General features: G+C 38.0%; 1 protein-coding gene across 1 annotated transcript in view; it reads left to right on the top strand.

Annotated features, from left to right (window-relative positions):
* PREP (prolyl endopeptidase) overlaps positions 1-27,047 on the top strand; it is a 99,142-nt gene that overhangs the window by 54,583 nt on the left and 17,512 nt on the right. Inside the window, exons 9-10 of the mRNA XM_086745260.1 lie at positions 2,264-2,461; positions 6,090-6,193. Of these exons, the coding sequence (XP_086601386.1) occupies positions 2,264-2,461; positions 6,090-6,193 (302 nt within the window). The remainder of the gene's footprint in view (positions 1-2,263; positions 2,462-6,089; positions 6,194-27,047) is intronic.

The raw sequence follows: 27,047 nt of genomic DNA, 5'->3' as shown, positions 1-27,047 counted from the left end.
ATATAACAGTTAAACTTACAGTTTATTCTATTCTCTGGCCTCACTTAAGAAATTTAAGTCACTCCAGAGCTAAAATTTCACATCAGTTGCTAATTTATAAACAGTGTTATGTTGTGCTGTATCTTGTTCTTTCAAGTCGTGGCTTCACAGTTGAAATTCAAATTAGTGTTGTACTCAGGGGCTTTGGTTCAAAAATTCCCAGATTTAGGCTAGAAGCTCATGAGGGAGTTAGAAAGTCTAGGGGGAGAAATATCAGTGGTAGTCTTTGGGAAGAGGGAAGTAGTAAAGCTCTGTTTTGGTGTTTATGTAACATAAATTCATATGGCTGGGAAGTCAGACTGGTGTTAACTTTCACTGATCCTTCGGGAACAAGCTAAAAGGAAAGTAGACCCTGTGGAGCTATTAGGATTTGAAGGTCTTCGTGACAGACCCGAACTGTATCTGAAAACAGGGACTGTTAAAGAAACTAATTATAAATTTGCTCAAATAATGAGTTTTGGCCTTCAGTTCAGAAAGCTTGTTACCCTTAATGGAAGTGGTGCATGATATAATTTTGAACTTTTGTTCTGAAACCTGAATGTGCAAAGATGCATTTATAAGACTGTTTTCAGTACAACTCCATGAATTAAAATTATTTTGTTCTATAGGGCTTCAGGGAAACTGGAAAGAACTGTTAAAAATGAATAACATAAAATAGCGTCAAACAAATTCTGTCAATTTTGCCTTGCTTCTGTATGGCTTTTTTTCCTATATTTTTTCCTCCAATGTTGGTATTTTAAATTCCGTCTCTCACAATGCTACTGATTTTTCTTGCTTGTTTGATTCCATCTTTTCGGTTTTTTTTGCTTCCAGCAGATAAGAGAAGGCATTGTCCAATGCTGGTACCTTGCCCATGATTTAGGTTTCCAGTCTGACTTGTCAGGGGAGAAATTGCACATACAGAGTTGGAAGAGGACAGGAATTGTCACCTCACCTAATCCTACAAACAAAAAAAAGATCCCTTATTCCCTCCTTCCAGTTATTTTTTCTTTACTTTTAACGTTGTTTGTATTTTGTCTAGTTTGTATTTGAATCGTGAATTAATAAGAAGTTGAAATACTTTTGCTGTGAAGTAGGATAATCTGTTTCTTAAATGACGGAAATACTAAGAAGTTTAAGAGTTTTCAATCTTTTCTGCCTGCATGAGCAAAAATAAATAGATTTGTCACTAAAGATCTAAAGCCAATGACACAGAAGAGAGTATCTCATGTAATATATTCTGAGTAAACTGGTGCCCTAAAGAGTTTCTGGACTTCACAGGATATAAAGATAGGGATTTAAGTGAGCTGGTCAGTAGAATTGCAGGGATTTTTGTAGAAATTGCCAGCCTTGACTTTTTTATTTTAGTCTGTTTGGTTTTTCCAAAGTACGATTTTAAAAAATCAGCATTCTGTGAAAATGTTCGCAGATCTGTGGGTTTTTCTTTTATTTAACTGCTCCGAGGAACAAAGTCAGAATGTGAAAGGTTCTGTGAAGCAGATGCTCTCATTCCTGGACAACTGCAGAGCCGAGGTGGGCAGCTCTGCAGGGATCCAGGGCTGCAAGGAGAGGCCGAAAGGAAGGGAACCTCTGCAGAGTGCTTTGGTCCTGGGGCCTTTTGCCAAATTGAGTTCGCTGTGCTGTATGCTGCTGTAGAGTCTCAAGATTGCTGTTTAACAACATTAGCTCCTTGAATAAACTGAATATTTAGTCAATAAAACCAATATGAGTAGTAACCTCTAGGTTCTCTTCTTTAATGTGCAATACAGGATTACATGTCTTTTTGTTCTTGTTAGTTTATCTTGAGTCTAAATCATAATGACTGTTTTGATTTTCATGCATTTCTGTAAGTATTGCTGGCAAAGAGTAATGTTTTACTTGGGTTTTGCATTGAAATATGTGATATTTAAGAGCAGTATTGATGTATAAGCACTCCAAATACATAAGCATCTTGGTTAAACAATTCTTTATTCCTGTGTTTGCATAAATTACCTTCAAGCAGCATGGCTAATGTGTTTACAAAGAACATCAGTCTTTACTTTTGGATTCATTTTTGTGTTTCAGAAGACAGGAGACTTCTAAAGATTTTAGAGTTAAATTCAATGCATTTCAGAAATTTTGGTGGATATATTTATGTATGCTAAAGAATTCTAGGATCAGACTATGTCTGAGTGTTTCTGTCTTACAATTTTTTTTTTTTTACTGTATTTTCTGTGGCTTTGTTTTTCTTTTCCATACTCTGCAGAATGGGTTGCTTGTGTGAGGTCCAACTTCCTGGTTTTGTGCTATCTGCATGACGTGAAGAATATCCTACAACTTCATGATCTAGCTACTGGTGCACATCTCAAGACTTTCCCACTAGAGGTTGGCAGTATTGTGGGATATAGTGGCCAAAAGAAGGACACAGAAATATTCTATCAGTTTACTTCCTTTTTATCTCCAGGTAAGATTGTTTTTTCCCTTAGTTATTGTTTCTTTTCCTGGGAACATCATCTTTCTCATTTTCTGTTGTTTAGTAGTTATTAGGTATGTCTAAGATGTAGTGAGTAGTGGTGGTGCACTTCAAAATGTACCAGCCCTTGATCCATGAAGCCTAAATAATATGCGTACTAATATCTGAGACACCTGCATCGAGAAATTACTCAAGACTGGTTTGTACTAGAGATGAAACTGTAGCATTGTCACAGCTCTTGCTTCATACAGCAATATACAAGTTTACAAATTCTGTTGAAGACAGTTGTTAATATAAAACTGATTTTCATCAGTTTTGAAGAACATTAATAAAAATCACAAAAATTCTTTCTCTGACAGCTTTGTGATTCATTTATGCATAGCCTCATTAGAGCATCCTTACTATCGGTCCTTACAGCACTTGGTGGTGTTGGATTGCTGTAGGAATCCTCCTTGTACAATCCTGCAAAGCCAGAGCTGTGCAAAGTGTTGTGTTATACGTGTGTGGCACACCAATAAGTATTTCAGGATTTTGATTAGGAAAGGAGTTTCTATGCAATTGTCAAGCTAGTATATGACAAGAAAATGTATTTACTGATTTTCTGGTGGGTTTTCTTTTTTTTTTTTTTTTTTTTTTCTTTATGGCCCAAACAATCAATAGCTAATACAGGACAGTATTCAAATATGGAGAGGGGAGATAGGCTCCGGAATCTTTATCTTCTTCCAGGATTGTGAGTGATCATGAATCATAAGATGATCAAAAATGTTCTTATAGCATCTGATGTATAGTTTTGCTCTGTTTTAGTTGGAGCAGAGCCACATTGCAAAATGACTCTCTAATAGTTTTGATAGGATTGCTGGTTCTGCTAGAAAGGATTGTGTCAAATTGTCAAAATTATGTTTCAAGCTTAGCAGATAAGAAGTGTGATGAATTTCCTATTATTATCTTACTGTTCACGTAACCAGAAGTAAGATATGTTTCCAGTTCCTTTTTTAAGCAAACTTTTAATCAACACTCAGATCATTGCAGCCGTTGCGTCTGGGAAGGAGCTTGAGAACACTCTTGCTTTTACCTCTAACTTCATCCTAACTTAGTGGTTCAGATTGTTCACTTGCTCACATGCCACCTCCCGGGCCAAAAGTTGCCAGTCTTAAAAACCTGTACCTTTCATCTCATCTGAGCCAGCAGAGTCTCTGCAGCTGCTAAACATGAGGAGAGAAAGAGCCTGGAAATATGTTTTTGCTGGTTGACTGGCAAGCCAGGGGCTATGACTGCTCTCACTGCCTGCTGGTTGCTTAGGCAGATCTTTTTTTTTTCATCCATGTGCATGGCATCTACAAAGAATTCACCGTAGCATAGCTCTGTTCACTGGGGCAGAACAACTTGTAATCTAGAAGACAGTGGAAGGGAAGAAATAGAGGTAGAATGTATAGGAATAAGGACAGGGTAAGGAAAGCAGACCAGAGAGGTAATTTTTAGGTAGATGTGTGGATATTTTTTAGTTTGCATGCAGCCTCCATGTGCCTTATCAGTAGAATAACCAGACAAAAGGTACAACAGGGATGGTCCTTGGTTAACCTAGATCTTCCTACTTTACTGTTAGAAATCAATACAATTTGCACTTGTATTAAGTTGAACTATTTTTTTTTTCTAATGAGAAACAAATTAACATGCTGATGTTTAATATCTACAGCAAAAGTGATAGTAAACATATATATGAAATAATGAATAAAGGACTTCTAAAACCATAGATGCTGATACCATAAAAGTAATTTTTGCTGTTCCCTGAAAAATATGGTTATCCCTGCTATGCACTCCAGTCAGACGCTTAGGTAAGCACTCCAGTGTTTCATTTATTTAACACCTAGCAAAAGAGTGCAGGCCCCAGCACTAGTATGTTTTTGGATATTAACTGCCGTGCCACTAAAAATAGAACAGAACAAGAGATGCACTACCAGGGGTTCAATTGCCTGTTACTGTAATGTTAGGTTGATTGACTCCTGAAATGTAGTCTGTGACCGTGCTTATGCTTCATCATGTGGTGTCCTGCTGTGCAGCTATTCTGCCTTCTCTGTGTGTTATGTTTGCCGATACGTTATTCAGTTTGGGCAGCTGTATATATCCTAAGTGACTGCTCTGCCTGTGACAACCTGGTGTGCCTTTTGTGCTTTCACATCACCTTCTGGATCCTAATCTTTAAGGGAAACGTTGCTTTAATGCATGTTTGTACCTGTCACCCTGCATTGCTAGTCATTTTGTGACAAATTAAGAAAAAATAATTCCCAGTAGATTAGAATAGTCCTACTTTTATTCCCATACTAATTCACCATTAGGGAAAGAAGCTTTATCAGTTATTAGAAAAGTAGGTTTTAATCTGTCTTCCTTTGCCAATCTATATCTTGGATTTTCCACAGTCTATAAAAGTGATTTAATGAGGCATTTTCCTTAGATATATTTCCTCATTATATCATGTTTCAATATAATTTTTTATAGCTGTAACATCTGCAATCATTACTTCTGGTTTCCTGAGAGTATCTAAAATATACACAATACAGCAGTATTTCAATCAAGTCCTGTCCACCTTGGTTAATTTATTACTTTAAGGATCCCTGTAGAGGGCTTGTTGCCTTAAATTTCAGTGTTCTTTTCCCTAATACGTGTTGCTCGTTGTAAAGCAGAAAAACAAAGAATAATTAACATTGAGGTTAGTTTTATGTGTCATATGTATCTGTAGTATATCCGTGAATATTAGGATTTTGTAGTACATTTACCAGTGTGCAAACACGATAGTCACAAGGTATGGTACATGCTCAAATGTTGTTATGGTTGAATGAAAGGAAATGTGATTTATAGGCTAAATTGAAAATTCTCCTTGGCCAGTTACACATCTGTGCAGTGTCTAGATTGCTACAGTCTCTATGATTCTGCCTCTGCTGCAACCTAGAAGTTTTATACTGCTTATAGACATACATTTTCTCATGTACACAGTCTCTTGGAAATCGTTAGTGCAACTCAAGCAAGTGAAGTTGCCTTCAAACCTGCAGGATCAGGATGTAAAATAAACTATATGAGACCAAATTCTGTTCAGTTACATAGGTAACCTGTGCTAGTCTGCCACAATTTCAAGTGGATGCTCAGCTCTCTATTATTTGGGGATCCATTTTAATTGTAATTTTAAAATACTTTATTATACAAAGAAAAATGTTCACCTGAGTAGAATTCTTGATATATTTATTCTCAGTCTGGTGCCTCTAGAGGAGATATTTTTAAGTTGACTTTATACTTCTTTCTTCCAACATTGTCATTGTCAATAAGTGCTATGTAACTCTATGAAAACGAATCTTTGTTCCATTTTGCGTAACCCACTTTGGATACTTGACTTTGGGTGGTAAGAATTATTCTTTCTGTACAGAAAGCCTTTGGGCCCTTCTTAGATGAAGTGCATATATATATATGTATATGTGTGTTAAATTAGATGTTAACTGAAATAATGTCTGGAGCTGCTGTTTTTCACCCTGCTGAGTTACCTTTGCCATTCATTATTCTGTCACAGTGCCTAAGCTGGCATGCTTTTAATGATGGACATACTCTAAGCTGACAAACTTGCGCTCCCTTTTAGGTATTATATATCACTGTGATCTGACCAAAGAGGAACTGGAGCCAAGAGTTTTCCGGGAGGTGACTGTGAAAGGATTTGATCCTTCTGTTTACCAGACAATTCAGGTAATAAACATGCATCCTGCTCTCTTACTGTAATCAGTTATGCAAAAGTTTAACAAAATTGCACTTGGCTAAAAGTGAGAGTGCTTTGATTAGTTCCTGGGTTGCAGATCTGTGTGTGCTCTGGAGGAATTCCACTGAGTCTTGTTAGAGAGATTGGAGGATGCTGCTGCAGGTAACAAGGCAGACTCAATCCTCAGTCATCTTGCATTGTGAGGCAATATGTTCTCTAATTTTCTCCCATGTTATGATATTCTTTGATATTTGTTTTAACATCAAGCTGCTGCTTTCCCATGTTTGTGTATTTCTTCCACCAGGGCAATTTGACATGACTCCAGCAGGCAAGCATATCATAGGACAAGGCTTAAGAGGCACTGGACTCTTCCGTTCTCTCTGTATGCTACCTAGCACTATAGGGTCTGGGTCTGTAGAATATTGCTTCAGTACTTAACAAATAGTAGGTTAGCACTGCATTAATACTCTGTTTTAACTGTTTCCCAAGGTTCTAATGATTCATTGGGACTCCATGAATAAAGAATGAAAAGACAAACATATTTGTCCTATGTAGCGTAATTTCATGAAAAACAGGTGGTGTCAAAATATGCCTCCTGCCTCTTGAGACAGCAAGATTGCATGGATGGCTTATAAAGCCATCAAAGGCTCAAATTTCCTAAGAGGCTTTTTGCCTTGATAAAACAAAGGCCCTTAGATTTAAAAGTTTGCACAAGCAGAGTTAAAATTACAGACATAGATGATCTACAGACTGGTTCTCTGAGACGTGAACATGGAGAGAAATGAATGAGGTCTTTCCTAGCAAGGTCTACTGATGTTCAGTAAATTCCTGAGGAATCCAGAGAATAAAATCTTTGCTGATAAGTGTTTGGAGTCAACAAATATTGGCATATAACAAAGCAAGAAGTACAACAGGTTACTGATTTATAAAAATGTGAACTGCTTGTTAAATGGTCCCATTGTGATGATCTGCATTTCACTTTAGCCAAGTGAGATTAAGACATGTGGGAACCAGGAAGAGATTTATCTCACTTCAGAATCTGAAATCAGGACCAGTGTCAGCTGGTCTCCCAGAGCTTTCTTGGCAATCCCTAGAAGGCCATAAGCTGCATCTAATAACAAGCAGTGTGGCATAATCACAGCAGTGGAATGACTCGTGCTGATGATCCAGTGTCCGTTCTGAGAGTTTTACTTTGATTAGCTGTAGTCCTGTCCTGTGAACTGAATTTCCATTGCCAGATGAAGTGATTTTGGTGCACTCCTGGAGTGTATCAGCTACTTGATTTTTCATACAGGAGGAATCCAGTCTGCATATACTGAAACCTCTCTGCTGTGGGAAGTGAAAATGGTGAGATTTGCTTTAGAACCACACTTAGTTTTGAACCAAAATGCTGTGGTAGGTTCACCAAAGGCTCAGACAGGTATCTAAGTTTAGTATCATTGAGACTCCTTTGGAGGTACCTATTCTTCATATGGAAGTGAAGGCGTATTAGAATTAGCTGTTTAAAGGTTATAAAGTTAAGAGAAATTGCTCCTATGGAAAACAGTGTAAGGTACAGATTATATGGAACAGGTTCTGGAAAATACAGGGCTCTTTGTAGAGAGCTGCTTTGACCTCATAACAAGTATTGTGACTAAAAATACTATGCAAAATATACATTTTAAGTAATAGGTGATGTTTCCACTAAACATAAATTTGGTAAGTCCCTGATAAAATACTGTGCCCTGGTCAGGACTTTAAGGAAGAAATGGAACATCTAAAGAGAGTTCATAGAAATTTGTTGAAATAATTAGGAGTCTAGAAGAACAGTCATTATATTGTGATGCTTAGCATATTAATACCTGCAATTTATGGAAGAAATATTGGAGGATGGATTATTTTATATGTAGCGTTTTGCATCTGTAGAGTAAGAGTAACATAGAAGATTTTTATTTCTATAACAAAGATGTAACAGTGCCTAGAGTGGAACTTAAATAAGCTTAACTTGGAAAAAGGTGAAATCACCTAGGAGACAGTTAAGCAGCAGTGTGATAGCATGACTTGGAGTCTAAAAGGAGATTAGATATTTTTCTTAATCTTTAGTTTTGCATCTGGCACGTAAACGGGACAGATTCTTTAAAAGCATAAGGACAGTAGTGTGTGTGTATGAGGTGGTTGTAAACAGCCCCATCTGTTTGTCTTTACATCTCCAGACAGATATAAGTGTTGTAGAGGACAGTTTGCTGGAAATGTTCTCACAGAGAATGTGTTTTTACTGTTTCACTCAAATTTATTAAGGGACTTCCACAGAAAAACTTCAGGTCCTAGTGAGCAGAGAAATAAAACAGCATTCTCTTTAGGAAACAACTTGGTACAGTTATAATACTGCCATGAAACTCGAAGGATAATAATGGAACATAAATAACCATGTAATTAAAAGGGTTTAGAAGGGGTTGCCATAAATTAGAAATAATGTATTTTTCTAGTAAATCAAATTTTATGAAATGAATGTCTGGAAAAACAAAATCTCATTTTACATTTAAATCAATTATATGCTAAATTAAGGTAAAGTAGAACAGTAATACAAATAATTTCAAGGAGGAAGCATGCTGTTGGTATGCCCTTGGAAACCTTCCCTTTGTAAATGACTGGCAAAGCTTCACCGCTAGGCTGTAATGGGGTGGAAGGCAATGTCGCTGTTTCTGGTGTTCTCCTTACTCACTCTGCTCAGTACCAGCTCTAGAGAAATGTGACCTTTGTAGTTACACTGGGATCAATGCTTATAAAGAGCACCCTTGTCTCACCACTTATCCAGTTTTGCCTTTTATCAACAAATTATCTCCGTGTGGTGACATCTTGGAAGTTAGCTTCCCGTTTCATTCGGATCCATGGAGAAACATCAGCTGAGCTGTGAAAGAGGCTGTTTGTCAGGGTCAGGGCTGGAACTGCCTGGTCACCTCTGTAGTAAGTCAGACTGCCAGTGCTGCACACTTCTGCCAGACTCCAGTCCTCATTTCTGTTGTGTGGTCCCACTTGATGATGCTTCTGCATGGAGGACAGAAAAGGAGGTGGTAGCTTATCAAAGCAGTTTATAAATGATTGTCAACCTAGGTGATAGCCTTGCATAGCTGTTGCAAAACTTAGGCAACATTGCAGGGAATTGTGAAAGAAACTGAAAGTTAAGAATGCAGGAAATTATACTGAGAATAGGCAAAGATTGCTGATTACAGAAGAATGAACACCACTGTGGAATTTATTTCATAATTGTAATTTCCATCAGAATTACTAAGTAGTAAGGAATAATGTTGCTGGCTGTGTCCTCATCTGTGTCCTTAATGAAAGGCAGGTCTCCTGCCAAGGTCCTTCCTTTATTCTCATATACCTGAAGAAATACCTGCTAAGACTAGCAATCTTCCTAGCTTTGTCTGTGTAGCATTTATGAAACTTTAATGAGTTGCTGTTCTTTAGCAGTCTTTGAACATAACTGAGTTAAGAAGACTTGAACTGAAGTGTAAGGTGTCATGTGTATATGAAACCTGAATTAATGGCAATTGGAAAATGCCACAGTGCCTTTTTTTTTCTCTTTTGGATCCACTTTACAGTGTTTCATAGATGCTGTGCAATGCAAGTGTGGACCAGTGATAAAGTTCACTACACTAAGTAGATTTATGATAGAGGAGCTGCTTTGTAGTACCTGAGGTTAAGTCCTTACCCTTTGGCAGCCCAGAGTAAGAACAAATTTGTTAACTTGCCTTGCACTGAAGGGGAGAGCTGTTTCATCGTACCTGACATTTACACCAGGGTAAAAGCATGCACATAGGTTGTTGGCTCTGTGTCCTGCAAGGACATAGTCTAACTTACTGTGCAGTAGCTTGTGCATATGCCCTTCCCTTGAAAGACTCTGTGTGACCTTCCTGAAGGAGTTAGACTGATTTAAAATGCTTGCCACACATCAAAAATTTATCCTGGTTACTTTTGTTAAATGTTATATTAAGTTGCATTAATAACCTTTCCTCTGCCAAACACTTCTTGAAATTTGCCTTTGCTTCCCTCCACGCTTCCATCCATCACAATGACAAACTTTTTCAGGAAATAGCCTGGGGTGGGTTTTACAGGAGGAAAAAACACATTTTCAGTAACTTAAAAACGGCACTTGCCATAAGCTGTTTACTGCATAAATAACTCAACTGCTGCTTTAAATAAAAAGCCTTTATTTTATCTTTAGAAAGTTGACAACTAAGTTCTTGTATGCCTGTCCATATTAACACCTCACAAGGACACTTAATTATGGATAAGCAGTCTTCTGGCCAGCCTTACAACTCACCATCTTTTAGGCTGATATGCAGGATTGTAAGTGTTAAAAATACAACAATAAAAATGTTGTTTGGCTCCTTTTGCAATTCTTTGAATACCTTCCAGTACTGTCCTTAAAATAGTTTGAGATGAACCAAAAATAGATGTTGCTATTGACAGATGCACTTTGGATTAGCTTGTGCAGAAGAATGATGAAATTCATAACACAACTTTGTTTTACAACTTAGTTTGATTTAAAAGCAGCTGCTGTTTAGATACTGTTGCGGAGATGAAAGAAGGACAACTCTTAAAAAGGATATTTATTTTCTTGGGTCTGTGATTAATTTCCTCCTCTTGCAGAAATTATTTTTATAGGTGAAATAATTTTCATTAAAGTTTATTCTTTTATTGTTCAGTCTTTCATGTCCATCTTCAAGCCCTTACAGGACTGATTTCAAGTTATGAGTCATTAATAGGGAAAATTTGTCTACAGTCATTCTAACTCCTAGCGGAACTTGACACCGTACAGTTTGGCACAGTGGTTAATCTCTGTTTCAGGAAAGTGCAATGCTGAGAGAAGATGAGTCAGGCTTGAGGTTGATTAGCAGAGTTTTGGGAGAAACTTGTGCACAGCACCTGCCCACGCTATTCCTGGATCTCACCGTTGCTGGTGGTGTCATTCCATGAGGATTAGATTCCTCATTAAAATAAAAAGTAACAGCAGACAGCAGAGGAAAGCAGCATCCTCTGAAAGTTGTAGTAAGGCCTGCTTAGCAGTGCAAGATCTGATACTGTCACTCTTTTTTCAGTGTGGATATAGAGATGGTCTTACAGTTGTTTCTTTCCCTTATCTGAGTATTTATGAATAGAACACTGGAGTTCAAGAGAAATTCAGTAGCTCTGAATTTATCTCTGTTGAGAAAAAGCGGTCCCATACCAGAGAAGCATGTACTTTTTACATTGATTCTGAGCAGAGACAAAGGGTTCTCCCCTTTTTTTTCAGGGGAATAAGTTGGTCTGGCATCCTTTTCTTCCCCCTCCTGAGGATTCAGCAGAGCCAAAAGGGGATTGATTTTTGAGGAGGTGGACTTTGTTGCTTCTAACAGTATTTGGGGTTTGAATCCTGCCTTGATGTCATGGGATGGGAGGGTAGAACTAATACTTGGGGAAAACGAGTTGCTTATTGGGTGTTTTAAATTTATTTATTTTATTCCTTTTATTTCCTTGTGGTTTCATATTGCAGTGAGGAGAGGGTGAAGAAATATTGGTGGGGATGGGGTGGCAGGCAGAATGTGAAGACATACACCAGTTTCAGTGCTGCCACAGTGTGGCAGACACCTGCCCACTTGCAGGGGGGAAATGAGCTTTGAGCTGCTTCTGTCAGCTCCCAGGGAGAAGACTGAAGTCTTCAGTTCTGATCTCTGCCAGTGTTTTGGCAATGGCTGTGGTTTTGGCACCAAGACAACAATCTCGTTCTGGAGGACATCAACAAAATCAAAGTGACAACTGTGGCAGTATTGGCTGTTTGCCAATGTGAATTTAGCGTCTTACGCCTTTGGTGTGCAGTTGTCACAAGCACCACTTTAATCTGCCATTACCTCTTCTAATTGCAGGTCAGTGAAGAAATACTAACTGCAAATGTAGTCCTCTAGTTTTAAGGCTCTGTATTTCCTGAAAGCCAAGAGATTGTGTGTTAAATGTGTTACGTATTTGCAGCCAAAGTACGCTCAATTTTAAGGGGGAAATTTGTTAGTGTTGAAGAACTTTGTCTAGAAGGGTATCAAGTGAAGGATTTCCCATAATGACCTTACATGCTCTTGAACTTTGAAATCCTTGTCCCTCAGCAGAGGAGTAGTAGTTGGCTCTACACCCATTATATTTAAGCAGCTCTATCCAATGTACTTCAGATAATTCACACCAGTAATTCTGGCAGACTATGATATTCCCTAAGTGTCTGGAGTAGGAATGAGATCTCCGTATTCCAAGTAAGAATGTGCAGTAATAGGATTTTGCATTGCTTTCTTCACTGGTCCAGTTCAAATTCTGGTTTAAAGTCTTAATGTCTGGGATTGCTTTATCCCCTTCTTGCATACCACAGAAGATTGCTGCACTGTTTAGGATGTTGGGAGCTTTTGTTCAGCAGAATGCAGAACAATGGAAATGTGGTTGGGATGGAGGAGTACAGAACTGCTCCTAGGAAGAATTAGCACAATACCAGACCACACAGTGTGGAGGGATAATATAAAAATACCAGTCTCTCTGTTCATTTGAATCATTATATAGGCTTTGTGATTCACTTCCAAGCTTTTAATATTAGATTGTTTCTTTTTCTGCTAAGTATGCAGGGAATTGAAGAGCTTCTTAAAATATTACGAGAGAGTTTGTAAACCTTCATACTCAAGACATTGTAAAAACATTAACTCAAGTCTACAAGTGAAGTGATTGTCTAATAGTTTAACTAAAATTCATTGTGAAATGTTCTTCTTATGCCTTACTCAGTAGAACTTCTGTTTGAACTTCTAGTGGTTTGTTTTCCACTTTTCTACTGAATGGAGATGTTAGTTGGTGTACTTGATTCCCAGCTACATTCTGTGCTCCATTTTTTTCTTAAAATTTCTTTAAATACAAGGTGTAATAACATGGCTTAAAACAGATCTGTAACCATTGAACATAGAGTAGAGAATCCTTTTTACACACTGGAGTTTTAAACAAGAGCTTAAAGGATTGTTTAACAGCCTCTCATGTCTTAAATGATCACGTTGTTAATTATGAGCAAAAAACAGGTTTTTATTTTCATTGTAAATTACTAAATACATTTTACCATCAGGAAAAAGAGATTTAAAATGTCATTCACTCAGACACCTTAAATGAGCATGTGTGTTTAAGCCCTCAGGAATCTCAGTGGGTAGGTTCTTTGCTGATATAGAGAGATTAAAATGAGAATATTGTTGGAGTGAAAATGCTCATTTATTGTCCTCTAAACAAATCACTGAAGATTCTTCCCCCTTTTCTTTTTTTTCTCCAGCTTTCATATTCACTCCTGTGATTGATCTCACCTCCAGTAATTAACTGTGAACACATTACTATTTTAATTAACTCCCTTACTCAAGATAAGTAAGAATTATATTTAATGATTCTCAGTGGGAATCTTCTTTTAACTTCTCTTCTCCCTTTTCTATAAGCCTATAGCCTTTCTCAAAGGTACTGAGTATTATTAGCTTCATTCTACAGGAGCAGAAACATTCAGAATGAAATTTGTTCATGGTTGCACATTGACGAGGTGTTACGCTGAGGATATGTTCTGATGGTTTGCTGTTCTGGTGGCGGTGGTTTGCTACTCCTCTTTTTGCTTATCCTCGGAGTTGAGTCTTCGGATGTGGTTTGAAAACTTAATCAAGCTGATTATTGAAGTCTTACACAAGTAGCAGTTCATAGAACTTCAGCATCTATAAAAAGCCCCCGCTCCCGATATCTTTAGTAGTATTAAATGCTGACAAAACTCTGGGTTTGTTTTTTATCAGTGTGGTGTTTGTGTGTCTTGTATAGGGCAGATTGAATGGCCAATTCCGTCAGCGGTGGAGGATCAAACACACAGGATGCTTCCACAAAACAACCTCTTCAAAGCTTCTTTATGGCTGTTTAATTCTTGCTCAGACCAAGCAGTCATAAAAATTGAAAATTTCAGCACACTAAGGCTTAATGTATAGTCCTCTACTGAAAGAAAGAAGTGGTAGCTACCACTTTTCTTTTCTCTGTCCCTTTGTTTTGAGGCTAAATGTCAAACTTTGGTGTGCCAGCATTGTTCAGGATGAGAGCGCTCCTCTGCAAATTTCTGTCCATCTGCCCACCCATTACTTTGCCTCCTGGAGCCTACCCAGGAGGGTGTTAAATTGTGATGGTAATGCTGCATTGAGGACAGATTGCTCTGGGACCACAGTCATTGGTTTTATTCACACAGTTGGCAAAAGATCATCAGATTATTGCAGTTGTCAGTCATCACTGGTGTGGGACCAGTATTGATCTATCAGGGAAACACACTGGATGCCTTTACCAGGCCACTGAGACAACCAGACTCTTCTGGTTGTCTTTTTCAGTATTGTGCTAGCAGTGTCATGCAAGTCTGTCGAGCAGTCATTAGGATTCCAAAGAAAGGGACTTACATTTAGTAAGAGTTATGTACACAGGTATATATCTATGTCTACCACAGAATGTTTTTAAAATTTGAGTAGGTTTGCAGAACAATAGCAATTATAGTGGTTTACTTGTTAGTGAAGCCCATGCTACTTGAGAATAAAATATTGTGCACTCTCCGTATGCATGTTTACACATCTGTATTATATATATGGGCGAATTTTAAAATATTTTCTTTTTGTTTTTAATTTGAACATTTATGTTTTTAATATTTAAAAATTTAAACCATTTTCTGAAATTTAACTAGTAAAAATTCTCAGTGCAAGTTGTGGATTTTTGAACATATCTCTATCCTCAGCAGTTATTCCTGTTGATTTTGTTATGTACATCAATTCCCTGGATGGCCTTCACATTCTCTCAGACAATTTTTGTTTTGTGAAAGGGAGAAGGCAGAGAGAAGGGAGGCACTTGTTCTCTTTCAGTCCCTTTGTCTTCTCCACTTTTACTTTTGAAGCCTCTCTTCTTTAAATCATATAAAACATGAGTAAAAGAATCTCAAAAGATCCTTGCAGTCCAAAAGGTAACGATACTGGCTTTTCCTGCAAGAAGCAAACAACCAGCTCTTACTGCCCAGCAGATGATGTTGCAGTTATGAACAGAAAAACCTGTGGCAGAGCTGCTGTAATAAACAAAGGAGAGAAAAACTGGCAAAGGGAAGAACTTCAGTGCCTGAATGTGGTTGGAGGTAGTGGCAGCGTGGTCAGGTACCCATGTCCCAGTGCTGGCCATCGTGACTACCAAGGCTAGAGCCTGCTGAGCTGTCCTGGAGTCTGTGGTAGATCACTTCTGCCTGTAGCATTCCTGCCCGGCTTTTGTCTGCCTTGTGCTTAAAAGCCTTCAGTCTCCCTAGGCAATCTGTCCCACTGTCTCACTGTACTTACTGTTAAAAAGCTTTTGCAGGAAGGCAGGGAGCGGGGTGTCTGCCACGAGGTCTCACCTAAATTCCCTTGCCGCAGTTGGAATGCATTGCTTTGTGTCACTTACAGACATGGAAGACAGGTAATTCTCTTTCTAGTTACAGTGAACTTCTGCATATTTAGAGATTGTCACCATGTGTCTTTATGGTTTGTTTTTTTTTTTTTTCTTTAGACTGGGGAAAAAAAAAAACAAGACTGCACTCTGTTCAATTTTTCTAGTGAATTGTATTTTCTGGGCCTCCTATCACTGCTCTTTCTTTCCCCGGAATCTCTTTAGGTGGACAGCACATATGATGTGCCATGGTTTAAACTGAACACAGGACTCTAGCTGAGGCTTTGCAAATGCTGAATACAGCAGAAAGCATTACTTCATACATCTTACCAGTGAGACTTTGGCTTGCATGTCCCGGTATAGAGTTTGCCTTTTCCCTAACAATTCATTGTTTGTTCAGGTTCAGTTTGGTCTGTACTATAACTCCCAAGATACTTTTCTGAATCTTTTTTGTCAGTTGTTGCCTATCCTGTAGGTGACTGCACCTGTCAGAGTATAGTATATTGTATTTCTGGCCTTACTGGATTACATTTTACTTTTTGCCTTCTGTTTGTTTCTCCTTCCAAAAAAGCACTCCCTTGTCCCCTCTTTTCTGCAGCATCTCAGTGTTTCCTGTTCGCAGTTAAGCTTCCCTGCAGCTCCGTATTCCATTTAAATACTTTACAGTGGATGCATCTCTCATTCTGAACGGTGTCCCTGTAGGCTACCAGGGAACTGGAGTGTTTCCAGAATAGAAACAGCTCTGGCAGAGCTGGGAGCTTTGTGTTTTGGAGCTGCAGGCCTCCAAGCACACACAAGTTGGTAGCTAGTTTATGCAGTCATTTATTAGGCTTGGCATACAAGTGATACGGAGAGGTTTAAGGTGGTACAGCAGCCTGCAGAGAACAAAATAGAAGATTGTTGCTCCTTTATTTACTTGGGTTATCACAGCACCTAGGAGTCTTAGTCATGGACCATGTTCACTGGTGTGCTGGATAGCATACAAATGCAGGCCATTGCAGGGCCCTCACCAACCATGGCTTGAAAGGAGGGCAGAAATAAATGGTATGTTTGGAAGATGAATAATTGTAACTATACATTAACTACATATAGGAGAAAAAAAACCAAATTATAATTGGTAATATTTAAAACTAATGAAAAATGCAGATAAACTTCTAATATATATCACAGCAGTCCAATAAAATTCTACTTGCTTTCTTCACCTGAGGCCAAAACTGCTTGATGGATTAAGATTCTTTTGTTGGTTTTGGTAATTAACATTCATCACTATGGTGGAAAACAGATTAGAGGAGTAGAGAGTGGTGAACATTAATGGAAAACAGCAATTTAAAATGTTGATGAGATCTTACATAGACCTCATTCAGACTAACCCAGGAGCCTCTGTAAAGTAAATGAGACTGTGTGGCCACTGCTTGGAGCAGTCTCTGTAATTTTAAGGAAAAAGGGGAAGAAAATTATAGTGTATCTTGTAAACTAAAGCTACAAGTCTTGCTTTGACTGTGAATGTTATTACCTTAGAAAAGGATGCATATTAACCAAGATGGTCGTATAATATTTATGAGCAGTTCAGTTTGTACCGAGAAAATAAGTTTTACTACATAGAAATGAAGCAATTTTGGGGAACCTCTTCAGTTAATCTTTTATCAGTATTCTGTGGCACAGCCAAACCTCTTGCTGGATGCTTTCAAATGATAGTCTCCATTCATACCAAACACAGAAAAAAAAATGCACTAATAACATATAAGGCAGAGCTAAAAAAGCTTCTTAGTTAATAGCTTTTTGTCTAGACAGGTTTGATGGTGTATGGATTTGTGTTCTTTTCTTTCCTGAAATTGTCGTTCACTGGTGAAGAGAGAGGACAAAATAAACACAAAGTGCTTCCATAAGTATCCAGAGGTGCAGTCATCAACTTGTGTAAGTGGAACACTCATATGAGTGGGATCATTCGGGAGAACTTATCTTTTGTCCCTCACTATAAGATCAGAAGTAGTAAAAAAAAATTAAAATTATGAAATCTTGGGGCATTCTGAAAGAATGTATTTTTGCAAGGAAAAGGAAAGGAGGTAGCAGGTCAATTTCCACCCAGAAACAGTTCAGTCACTAATTATGTGACTTTTTTTTTCTGTGGGCTTTTGTCTGCCTATGATTCAGTACAAATTCATCAATGTGCAATTTTATTAAGGGTAATCTAGTTTGCATCTTCATTTAGCAGCTGATTTGATTTTATCAACACTGCCCAGAGGTACTGATAGAATATCATCTTTCCTGAGATTAATTATTTCTGCTCTGTCCTTGAAACATCTCCCAGGAAATTTATGGGATAAGGGAAGCCTCCTAGAAATATATTTTTTGTTCATAGTAACTAGTTTTTCAACTGTTTAGATGAATGTTATCAAGAAATAGATTATTTCCTTAGTTCTGACTTGCTGTACACACAGACAGGGAAAATTGATACATAAATTCTCCCTGACAGCTCCCTGAACTGCTTGCTTTTCAGTTAATTTGTCAATTATTTTTGAAAGTAATAGTGCACAGTGATCACTGATAACAACTGAAAATCTACAAGATGCAGAAAAGCTTCAAAGCATGATGGTAGAATGCTTAAAATCAGGGAATCTCTTACCAGTAGGAACGTCCCTGACTTTTACCTTCCACTTACTGTTGGTTTTTGAACTGCTAGCACTCACTGAAGTTGACTTGAGATGGTTAGAGTTTAGTCACACTCAATTTGAGCTGTTGAGTGTGACTATTAGCGCTTAAATTCCTTATAAGTGATAAAAGTTTGTTGAATTTTGCTGTCTTGTTCACATTTTGCCCAAGAAAGAAAAGATTACTGAAAGCTGTTGTTGGTCTGACGACTTAAAAAGAAAAAAAAGTGTTCCAACAGTATCACAGGGATGTATCAGCACACTCCGTGGTGTTCCTGTTAAGAAGTACCTTAAAGTCTTGTTATGACATCTGTCTGGAAATTACACCGTCAACCAATATTTTTCCTGGGTTGCTTTATACTGGTTTTGGTTTAGTTTTTTTTTCCCTAAGCATTGCTACAGCAATGTCACAAAAACTCACTCTCATCATTCTCTTCTACTTCCTGCTACTTGCTGGGTGATTTTTCTTCTCTGCACAATGAGTACTGCAAGTCTGAAAACAATAGATGAGCCTGAAATATTGTCTCTGCAGTAAGGAGGTGGTCCCCAAGACACAACCGTTGAAATCAATAGCATCTGATCCTTAGAATTATTTTCTTCTAAGCTAGCATCCCAAATATTTTCTAGGACCTTTTCCTTGACCTTTCTGAAGGGTTTTTTTCTTTTGCTCCCATGGGTTTTTTTTTAATCATGTAGGACCACAAATGGATAATTTTAAATTCAAGCTTAAATCTCAGAAATTAAATTATGTGTAGCTATAATATGAGTGAGAAACCACACGTGGAAGTGCTTCACAGTACTTTTAAGTGACCTGTTTATTTCAGTAAGTTCTTCAGAATAAATATTCACGGGATGAGTGATCTGGGACTGATTTTGAAACATGCGTTGTCCAGTGTAGATGATCTGTTTCTTTTCAAATCAAAGAGTAGGAATGAAGAGTATCAGCTATTTTTCCAGTATTGTGCTAGCCACATGCAGAATTTTAGTAGGTGTCTAGTGATTTATAGCACCTCTGGTTTCAGGTAGCCAACTTGACATCTATAAACAGGATATGGTTTTCTAAGGAACAGGAAGCAGAGTGCTCTGAAGTTGGCCAGCTATTGAAAGTCTTAAATAAAGCTTCTTGGCAATGTAAGTGGAATGTGTGGGTCCTGTTGGGGCTTTGACACAAGCTGGACATTTCACATCACCAGTGTCAAGATTGAATTTCTTCTGTGCAATAACTTTTTGTACAGGTTTACAGGTGAAATTTGAGCACCCTGAACCATGTTAGATGCTCCTGTGTTAGGAAGAAAAACCAACAGAGATAGAATAGAATCATTAATGTTGGAAAAGGCCTCTAAGATCATCGAGTCCAACTGTCAACCCGACACCACCATGCTTACTAAACCATGTCCTGAAGTGCCACACCTACATGTTTTTTGAACGCCTCCAGGGATGGTGACTCCACCATTTACCTGGGCAGCCTGTTCCAATGCTTGACCACTCTTTCAGTAAATAAATTTTTCCTTACATTCAATCTAAACCTCCCCTACCACAACTTGAGGCTATTTCCTCTCATCCTATCACTAGTTACTTGGGAGAAGAGACCAACACCCACCTTGTGTTGTCTTTTTTAAGCTTATAAGAGCTCAACAGTGGAGCAAGTTTTGAGCAAGATGGAGTCAGGAACAGAAAAGCTGAATTAGCCATTTACTATTTGAGTGAACATATCTCTTTCTCAGCATGTTGAATTAGATGTGTGCGCCTACCACAGTGTAAAACTATAAATAAGAATAGTTCTTGTGGAGTAACTTGCATAAGGTGAGTTTTTCCCCTTGCTTACCGCATGGTAAGTTGCCTCTACATTTTTATTCTTACAACTTTTTTGATGACAGGTTGAACTGATTTCCAGCATGGAGGATAAGTGGTGTTTGCTTTCTAATGCCTACACACTATTACAGTGAGTTGTCTCCTGTCAGAGCAGTTTTCTCAATGAAGTAAAGATTGATTTAATGAAAGAAATTGCACTAGCCATCAACTGTTACTCATGTTTTTATTTATAACAGTGTGCTACTTCCATTGAGACAGCCCTTTCTTTATCTCATGCTATACTGCTTCATAGTAATATATTTCTTCTCTCTTTAAGCACAGAGGTAATTCAAGAGACTAAGTTTGTTCCTGGGACTTTATTCTGTTTTAACATCACTACAATGTGTATTTAACTAAAAAGCTAAATGTTACCTATCTGATATCTGTCTGTCTCTACACTGTACATTAAATTTTCTTTAAGGCAAATTGATGAGAGAAAAGGGATGGCAGATGTTAATGATTCTGCTGCAGGAAGCTCTGAGATCACAGTGAAAGGCAGAGGATAAACATTCAGAGAAGAGACAAGAAGTCTTTCAGGTTGCAAAAGTGGAGCAGAGGGGTCTCATTGGATCTCATTTACTGCTAACGCTTTCTGTAAAGGCAATGCTGCCTTTTAACTAATCTAGAAAAGTGTGATTTAAAAGCCATTTCTGCCATGCCAGTCATGCACTGGCATCTCTGTCACTTTGCCTCTGTCAGCATGAGGCTGTTTTTTTTGTCCTGGTGGGTGAGCAGTGAAACAATTTCTTCTAAAAGGTTTCCTGGTTATTTTCATAGTGCTTTTGCAAATGTCTATAGCGGGTGTCCTTCTTTCTGGATTTTACCTGCATTAATTTTTACTGTACTGAGTTACTTTGGCCACTGTCCAGTTCTGTATTAACCAGGCTTTGCAACCCACACGGAATTGCTTTAAGCTAATTTAAGAGGTTTAAAGAAGATTGATGAGGATTCCCCTCCAAAGAAAGGAAACCTCAAATGCCGTGGATTTGCTGTGTAGTGGTAATAGTTCTCTATTACTTCTCCTGACTTCTGGTTCATCCTGTATATAGGAATACACAAACTAGTGGTTGGTAAGAACTGCTCTTACAGGTGGCCATTGGCTGGCTGCCAGAGCTGTCCATGGGGCCACTGATGTTCTTATACTTGGGTCCATGCCACTGCTGCAATAAATAAGGCATTGTGCTTACGATGTGCTATATAGTCTTTAGCCCTAGACTAGTATCAGGTTTTTTTGTAAGGTCAGGGGCAATGTGGGATTGAATGGGCTGTAGGGAGGCTGTGTACACAACAATGCATGATTCTGTTTGAATTGATGAGATTTCTGCCCTGGCAATCTCAAGGAGAGGATTTCTCCCTGCCTGCCAGTGCTGAAATGTTCAGACTTGCTAGTGTGAAGGTAGGGTCTTTGTGGCTTGCCTTTCTGAAGCACTGAGTAGCAGCTATTAGGAGCTGTCAGTGGGAGGTGTTGCTGTGTAGCATTGTTCAGCCTCAGGCACCATTATCTCTCTACCTAAATACAGGTTTAAACATCCTGATGCTGCTGTCTATGTAACAGAACTTTCTCTAGGGATTACTCCTTAAGTTTACTCTTCCGGTCATCTTTCAAAGATAATTATGGGGGATTTTTAAACTTCTGAGCCTTTCACAAAGCATTTGTGATGTTTGGGAAACATGAGTGACGGTTAAGTAGTTAATTCCTTATGCTTTTCTTCCCCAAACCTCAAAACACAAATGCTGGCGTAAGTGTGACAAGAAATCACCATTTCACACTTGATGAAGGAAATGCTTTATGTGAAACTGGATGCTTGAAAAAAACTGAAGTAGTTGTTCCCTTTGATCGACACAACTCAACACAGCCGTGCGTGCTTCACTTGTACCCGTGTCTGCTGGGACCCAACGGGACACCGCGCTGCTCTAGTGCTGCCTGGAACTTTGTAGTGGTGGCTAGCGGATTCACGGCAGCTGGGTGTGAGAGCAGCTGTTCCTACCTAGAAGCAGAAAACAATTGCTAAATTTCAAGAGACTGCTACATTCTGTATTTATTTCAAATGAAAAGGAATTAGCTCAGTAAAACTGCTATAGAAGACATTGGAACAAAACTCATTTTAAAGGCATTGTCTTGGCGTTATTAAGCCTAAATTATTGAACATGCATTTTTATTAAGGAACATTCCAGCATGATTTCTATGCCTTTTTAGTTGCTCTTCGTAAAATTCTTTGGCATTTTGCACAATGGATGCGTCAATTTAATGACAAGTGTAACTGTTACCTGGTTTTGATCAAGCACACAAAGGCATGGAAAGAATTGATATCTCTGGTATGTAGTACCTAATCTTGAAAGAGAGGTTGAGAGAGACATTTTTAGACTCACTAGTGGCTTTCTAAGAATAATTAGCCTACTGTGACTTAGGGGATGTTTTCAGGTCCCAGAATTCAAAATTTCTTTTCATATGTAAAATTCATGTATTATCTGTAGGAAATAATTATTTCTGAAAAGCTAAACTAATAACTTTTTAATTGGATATTAATTATCTTTGCCATTAATGAGCAAGTCAGAAAAGCTGTAAAAGGTTTCTAGACATTCAGGTATTGTTCACAGCTTAAAAATATCTGTATTAGACTTCTTTGGATAAGATTATTTTAATCTGTGTTTTGTAGTGATATTTCAAAACCTGTGTGGAATCTTACCTTTATAAGGTTAACTTCAAGTCTGTACAAGTTTGAGGTAGGGTTTTGCTTAGAAGAATTTTTGGTTATGTAAAAGTAATGTGATTTCAGGTGTACATGCACTGTTTTCCCTGAACAATTTTAATTACATACATCTTTTAATCTCTCCATTATATAAAGAGAGAAAACATTTCTGAAAGAGAGAAAAAGTGAAACTGAATCCTCACAAATTGCTGAGTTTTTAATTTTTTTTTTTTAAAGACGTTTCTATTCAATTTCAGTAGTTTTAGGTATTTTTAATTATGTAACACAATGTGAGTATTCAGGCAGATTAGTTTTATTTCTTTATTTGTTGTGATGATTGTATGATTTCCTTTAATATTCAATGATACTGGTTTCGTGTTTACTCACAAAAGAAGTGCACAGTGGATGATTGCCAAAATTCTTTTTAGTTCTGTGTTTAAGTCTCAATGTCTAGCTATATTCTCTTACAGACAAATATAAGAAAAACTTTCTCTTCAACCTCTTTCTTTCAAGTCCTCTTAACTTTTCAAAAGCTAAAATATTTATTTTTGCCTCATGGCAACTTGTGAAGGAGAGGACACTTCTTGTCACTGCAGAGACAGGAGTGGATAAACTTAGAGTCTTTCTGAATTTAGGTCTGTGTCTACAACATTGGCTGATTGTTCCCCTCTTTCCTATGTGAAGATTCACCTAGGATAAATACTGCATATTTAAAACAAACAATAGTTAGGAAGAGGAAGACCTCTCCATAGGAGTGAATATACTGATTTTTTCACACCACTTAATTCCTAAGTGAATTTACAAATCCTGTCACACAGCCATTGCCTGAATTTACTGCAGAACTTATTCTGTAAACTGTCTTGGCAGTAAACTTCCAGTGGCTTTTTTAGGTAAAAATCGAGTGTAAATTGCTTTTGAATGCCAAGTTTGAAGGAAAAAAAAAAAAAAAAACCAACACAAACCCAACTCACTCCATAAATGTATATCTATGCACTAAAGAAGAATGACAAAGATTATGTAGCTTATATAGCTTGATTTTTACATAGTTTATGGTAATGAGCAATCGTGCACACAGTCTTGCTTTCTCACTGGGTCATAATAATAAGAATAGAGGCTATAAATTTATGCCTCAGGTTTTGGCATCTGAAGTGAAAGTGATTCTTTCTGGCCCTGAGCACTGAGACCCCTCTGCCGTGTGACAGATGGGGACATTCGCGTGAGCTGAAGTTAGCTGCAACTATTTCAGGGCTGCTGTTGCTCCAGCGGTATGCTCCTAGAATAGCATGAAGGGTTGCATGCAGCAGGAGCGTCCTGTCAACCACACAGCCTTGCTGGTGCATTCCTGGAGGCCAAAAGTATTTATTTTTAGCATGTCCCTCTCTGAATGATGAGTTTCATCATTCATAACAGTATGTCTGAAGCATTGTCCTCCATCCTTTTCCCTCCAAAAATCGCTTTGCTAATTTGTCCTCTTCTTATGTGCGCTGACAGCTGTAGTGACATGAGAGTCTTTATTTGAAAATATATGAACGGTGAATAATATGGTGTGACCAGTAAAGTGGGTCACTCCTAGCTGTGATAAGGCAGAAAACAGTAGTACCCTTTTATGAGCATTTACTCCCGTAAAAGCTGACAGCTTCTAAAATTAGGCATGAAATAGCATCATGGGAATTTCTTCTTTTTAGGGCTTGCCCTTGCCAGTTTACCTTAATCTTTGAGATAGAAGCACATCCCTTTCTTGGTTACATGAATAAACCATTGGACTTGCTTCAGAGATAACACCTAATTTAAAGGTGAGATTGAATCAGTTGTTGAAAATAGTCTATTTGGAGAAGCTTAAATAGCTTCACATATCTCGGTGTCTCACTGAATTGATTTCCACCCCCCTCCCGTTTGTTCATCTTGGAGGGAGAGGTAATCATTATTTTAACAAAGATAGGAGTGAAAACTCTTAAATTGCAAATGTCACCTTGACATGCGTCTTTTTTGTTGTTGTTGTTGAGTTTTCATTTCATGGTGTGTTATTTAATCTTAGCTGCTGATGATAAAAGCCCTACTAAAGTCAGTTTTCAGAGAGTTATTTAAAAAAAAAAATTTTTAAAAGCCCCTTGTTTAGAAGGAAGCAGGAAAATTAGCAGCATTCTTTAATCATCAGGAAAGGACTGGTCAACAGCAGTAAGTTGCTGGAAACGTAGGAGGGCATGGAGCTCACTTCATGTGAATTGCCAGCAGCAACTGGAGTCTTTCTGGAAGTCCTTGTCACCAGCCTCAGCAGTTCTCCTGTCCATCAGATATTTTATTTGTTTGTAGCATTCAGCTAACTACTTAAAATGAAAATCCCTTCTATTCTACTGCAGTGCATTCTGATGAGACCTTTGTCAGTAAAGATTTAGTGGTGGCAGTAGTTGGAAATGGTGATTTCATCTGTGTAAAAGTGCCTTCAGGCTTTTGTTCTGAATTTTTCCATCTGCTGGGAACTGTGAAATACTGAATTTTATCTGGAATATGATGAAAGGTGAAGCCTTCAGAGGTAGATGTGGTTTTATTTGAAATTTTTCACATTTTCTTAGCCACGGTTAAACTAAAATTAAATGTGATTTTTTTTATTAGCATACCACGTGGATTTACATGTTTCACATTACAGGCAATGCTCAGAATAAATGTCTTGCACAGGTTCATATTACTGTTGGGCCTCATTTGTTATAAAAATAGATCCTGTTGATTGTGTGCTTTGTAAAGCATGGTAACTCAATTTCATTTAAAAGCACAGAGGTTGTAAACATGCAAAAAAATATGAGTGTAATTTTTCATTTACTACTACTTTGTTCTAATTAGCCTAGAAGCTACAAGCAATGATGCTAAAAGCAGAGCAATGAAAAGTAGTCAACCAGAACTTTAGGACAAGCAGTAAACTGCATTTACACCCACATATTTTGCTTGACTGTCAAAATAAGATACGCTGGATCCTGAAGTAGAGCGTGCAGGCAGATACATGCATCAAAACAACAAGATATGGGAACTGTGTTAAGTAATTGCAGCCTATGTTTGTGTACATGGAATTTAGCATTTAAGTTCACGCAGTGCTGTGGCAGAAATAGAAAGACATGTGAATGCATGCGCTACGTGGATACTTAGTGTTTTGGAAGCCGATTTCCTGAAAGCCAGCAGGTAGTTCAGTTCTCCTGATGGATGGGTTTAGGGCTTCTGCAGTGTTAGAGCTCCTGGTTCTACTGCTAGATAATGCCTGCAAATGTACCAAGTGCTGCAAAAGTTCATGTCGTGGCTTATGTTACGGCTCTGATGAGGTGAGGTGGTCCTTGAGACAACCTGGGAAGACTGGACAGGGCTTAGTCCACTGTGGCTGGATACAAACTCATTTTGGTGAATTTGTGCTGCATGTACAAGTGTTTAGTAGTCACATATTTTTCATAAGGCTTAGTAAGACACAAAGTCTTCAGCTATTCAAGGTTTTTTCTTTTGACTTGAGTCTGGTGTGTGAAATGACTCTGTTGATAAATGTTGTTAATGCCAATGTATTAACAATAAAACTGAAAATCTGTGACTTTTAAAATATCTTTAGCCTTCTTCTTGTGATTAAATTTATGTTTTTACAAACAAGACGGCTGCATCAAGTAAAATAAAATAATCCTCTGATTTCAGCAGTACGAGACCAGTTCTTCAGAGAGTTTTACGTATTTATTTGGGAGAAACATAGCACTCTGTTATCCAAAACAATGTAAGTTTTAGTGAGGTCTCTAAGTCACTACCCTGTCATTAATTTCTTTCTTCTCTGTCTACTTTGTCTAGTGTCTGATATTTTGAATTTTTAAAAAGGGACATTTTTAGAAGTTATAATTTTAGATTGGAAATCTGATTTTAGTTCTGTTCATTCTCCTTGCCAGCTCAGTCTTTGCTGCTTTAATATATGATGGACCATGCAGTTCTTGCATTTTCGCACCAGTCTTTCCTTGCAGATAATTGTATTGGTTTTGTAGCATTTTCTTAAACCCTTGTATGTAGAATTGATGGCCAGGATATAGAAAAATGTTACTGTCAAGCCCTTTGTACTCTCTCATTTTCATATGTTTTCCAGAGCTATTAAACAACCAAGCAGGTGATGGCTGTTACTGAACCTGACCTGGGCAATTGGTGCGGCTTGCTCGGGAAGTTTTACAGCATGAAAGTGATTGCCTCTGATTCCTGCTAACAGCAGATGTGGAGAG

The sequence above is a fragment of the Chlamydotis macqueenii genome, chromosome 3 (assembly GCF_036417535.1).
Source record: "Chlamydotis macqueenii isolate bChlMac1 chromosome 3, bChlMac1.mat, whole genome shotgun sequence".
In the NCBI taxonomy this organism is placed as follows: domain Eukaryota; kingdom Metazoa; phylum Chordata; class Aves; order Otidiformes; family Otididae; genus Chlamydotis; species Chlamydotis macqueenii.
Note: the sequence above shows the minus strand (reverse complement) of the source record. Positions and strands in the feature narration are given on the sequence as shown.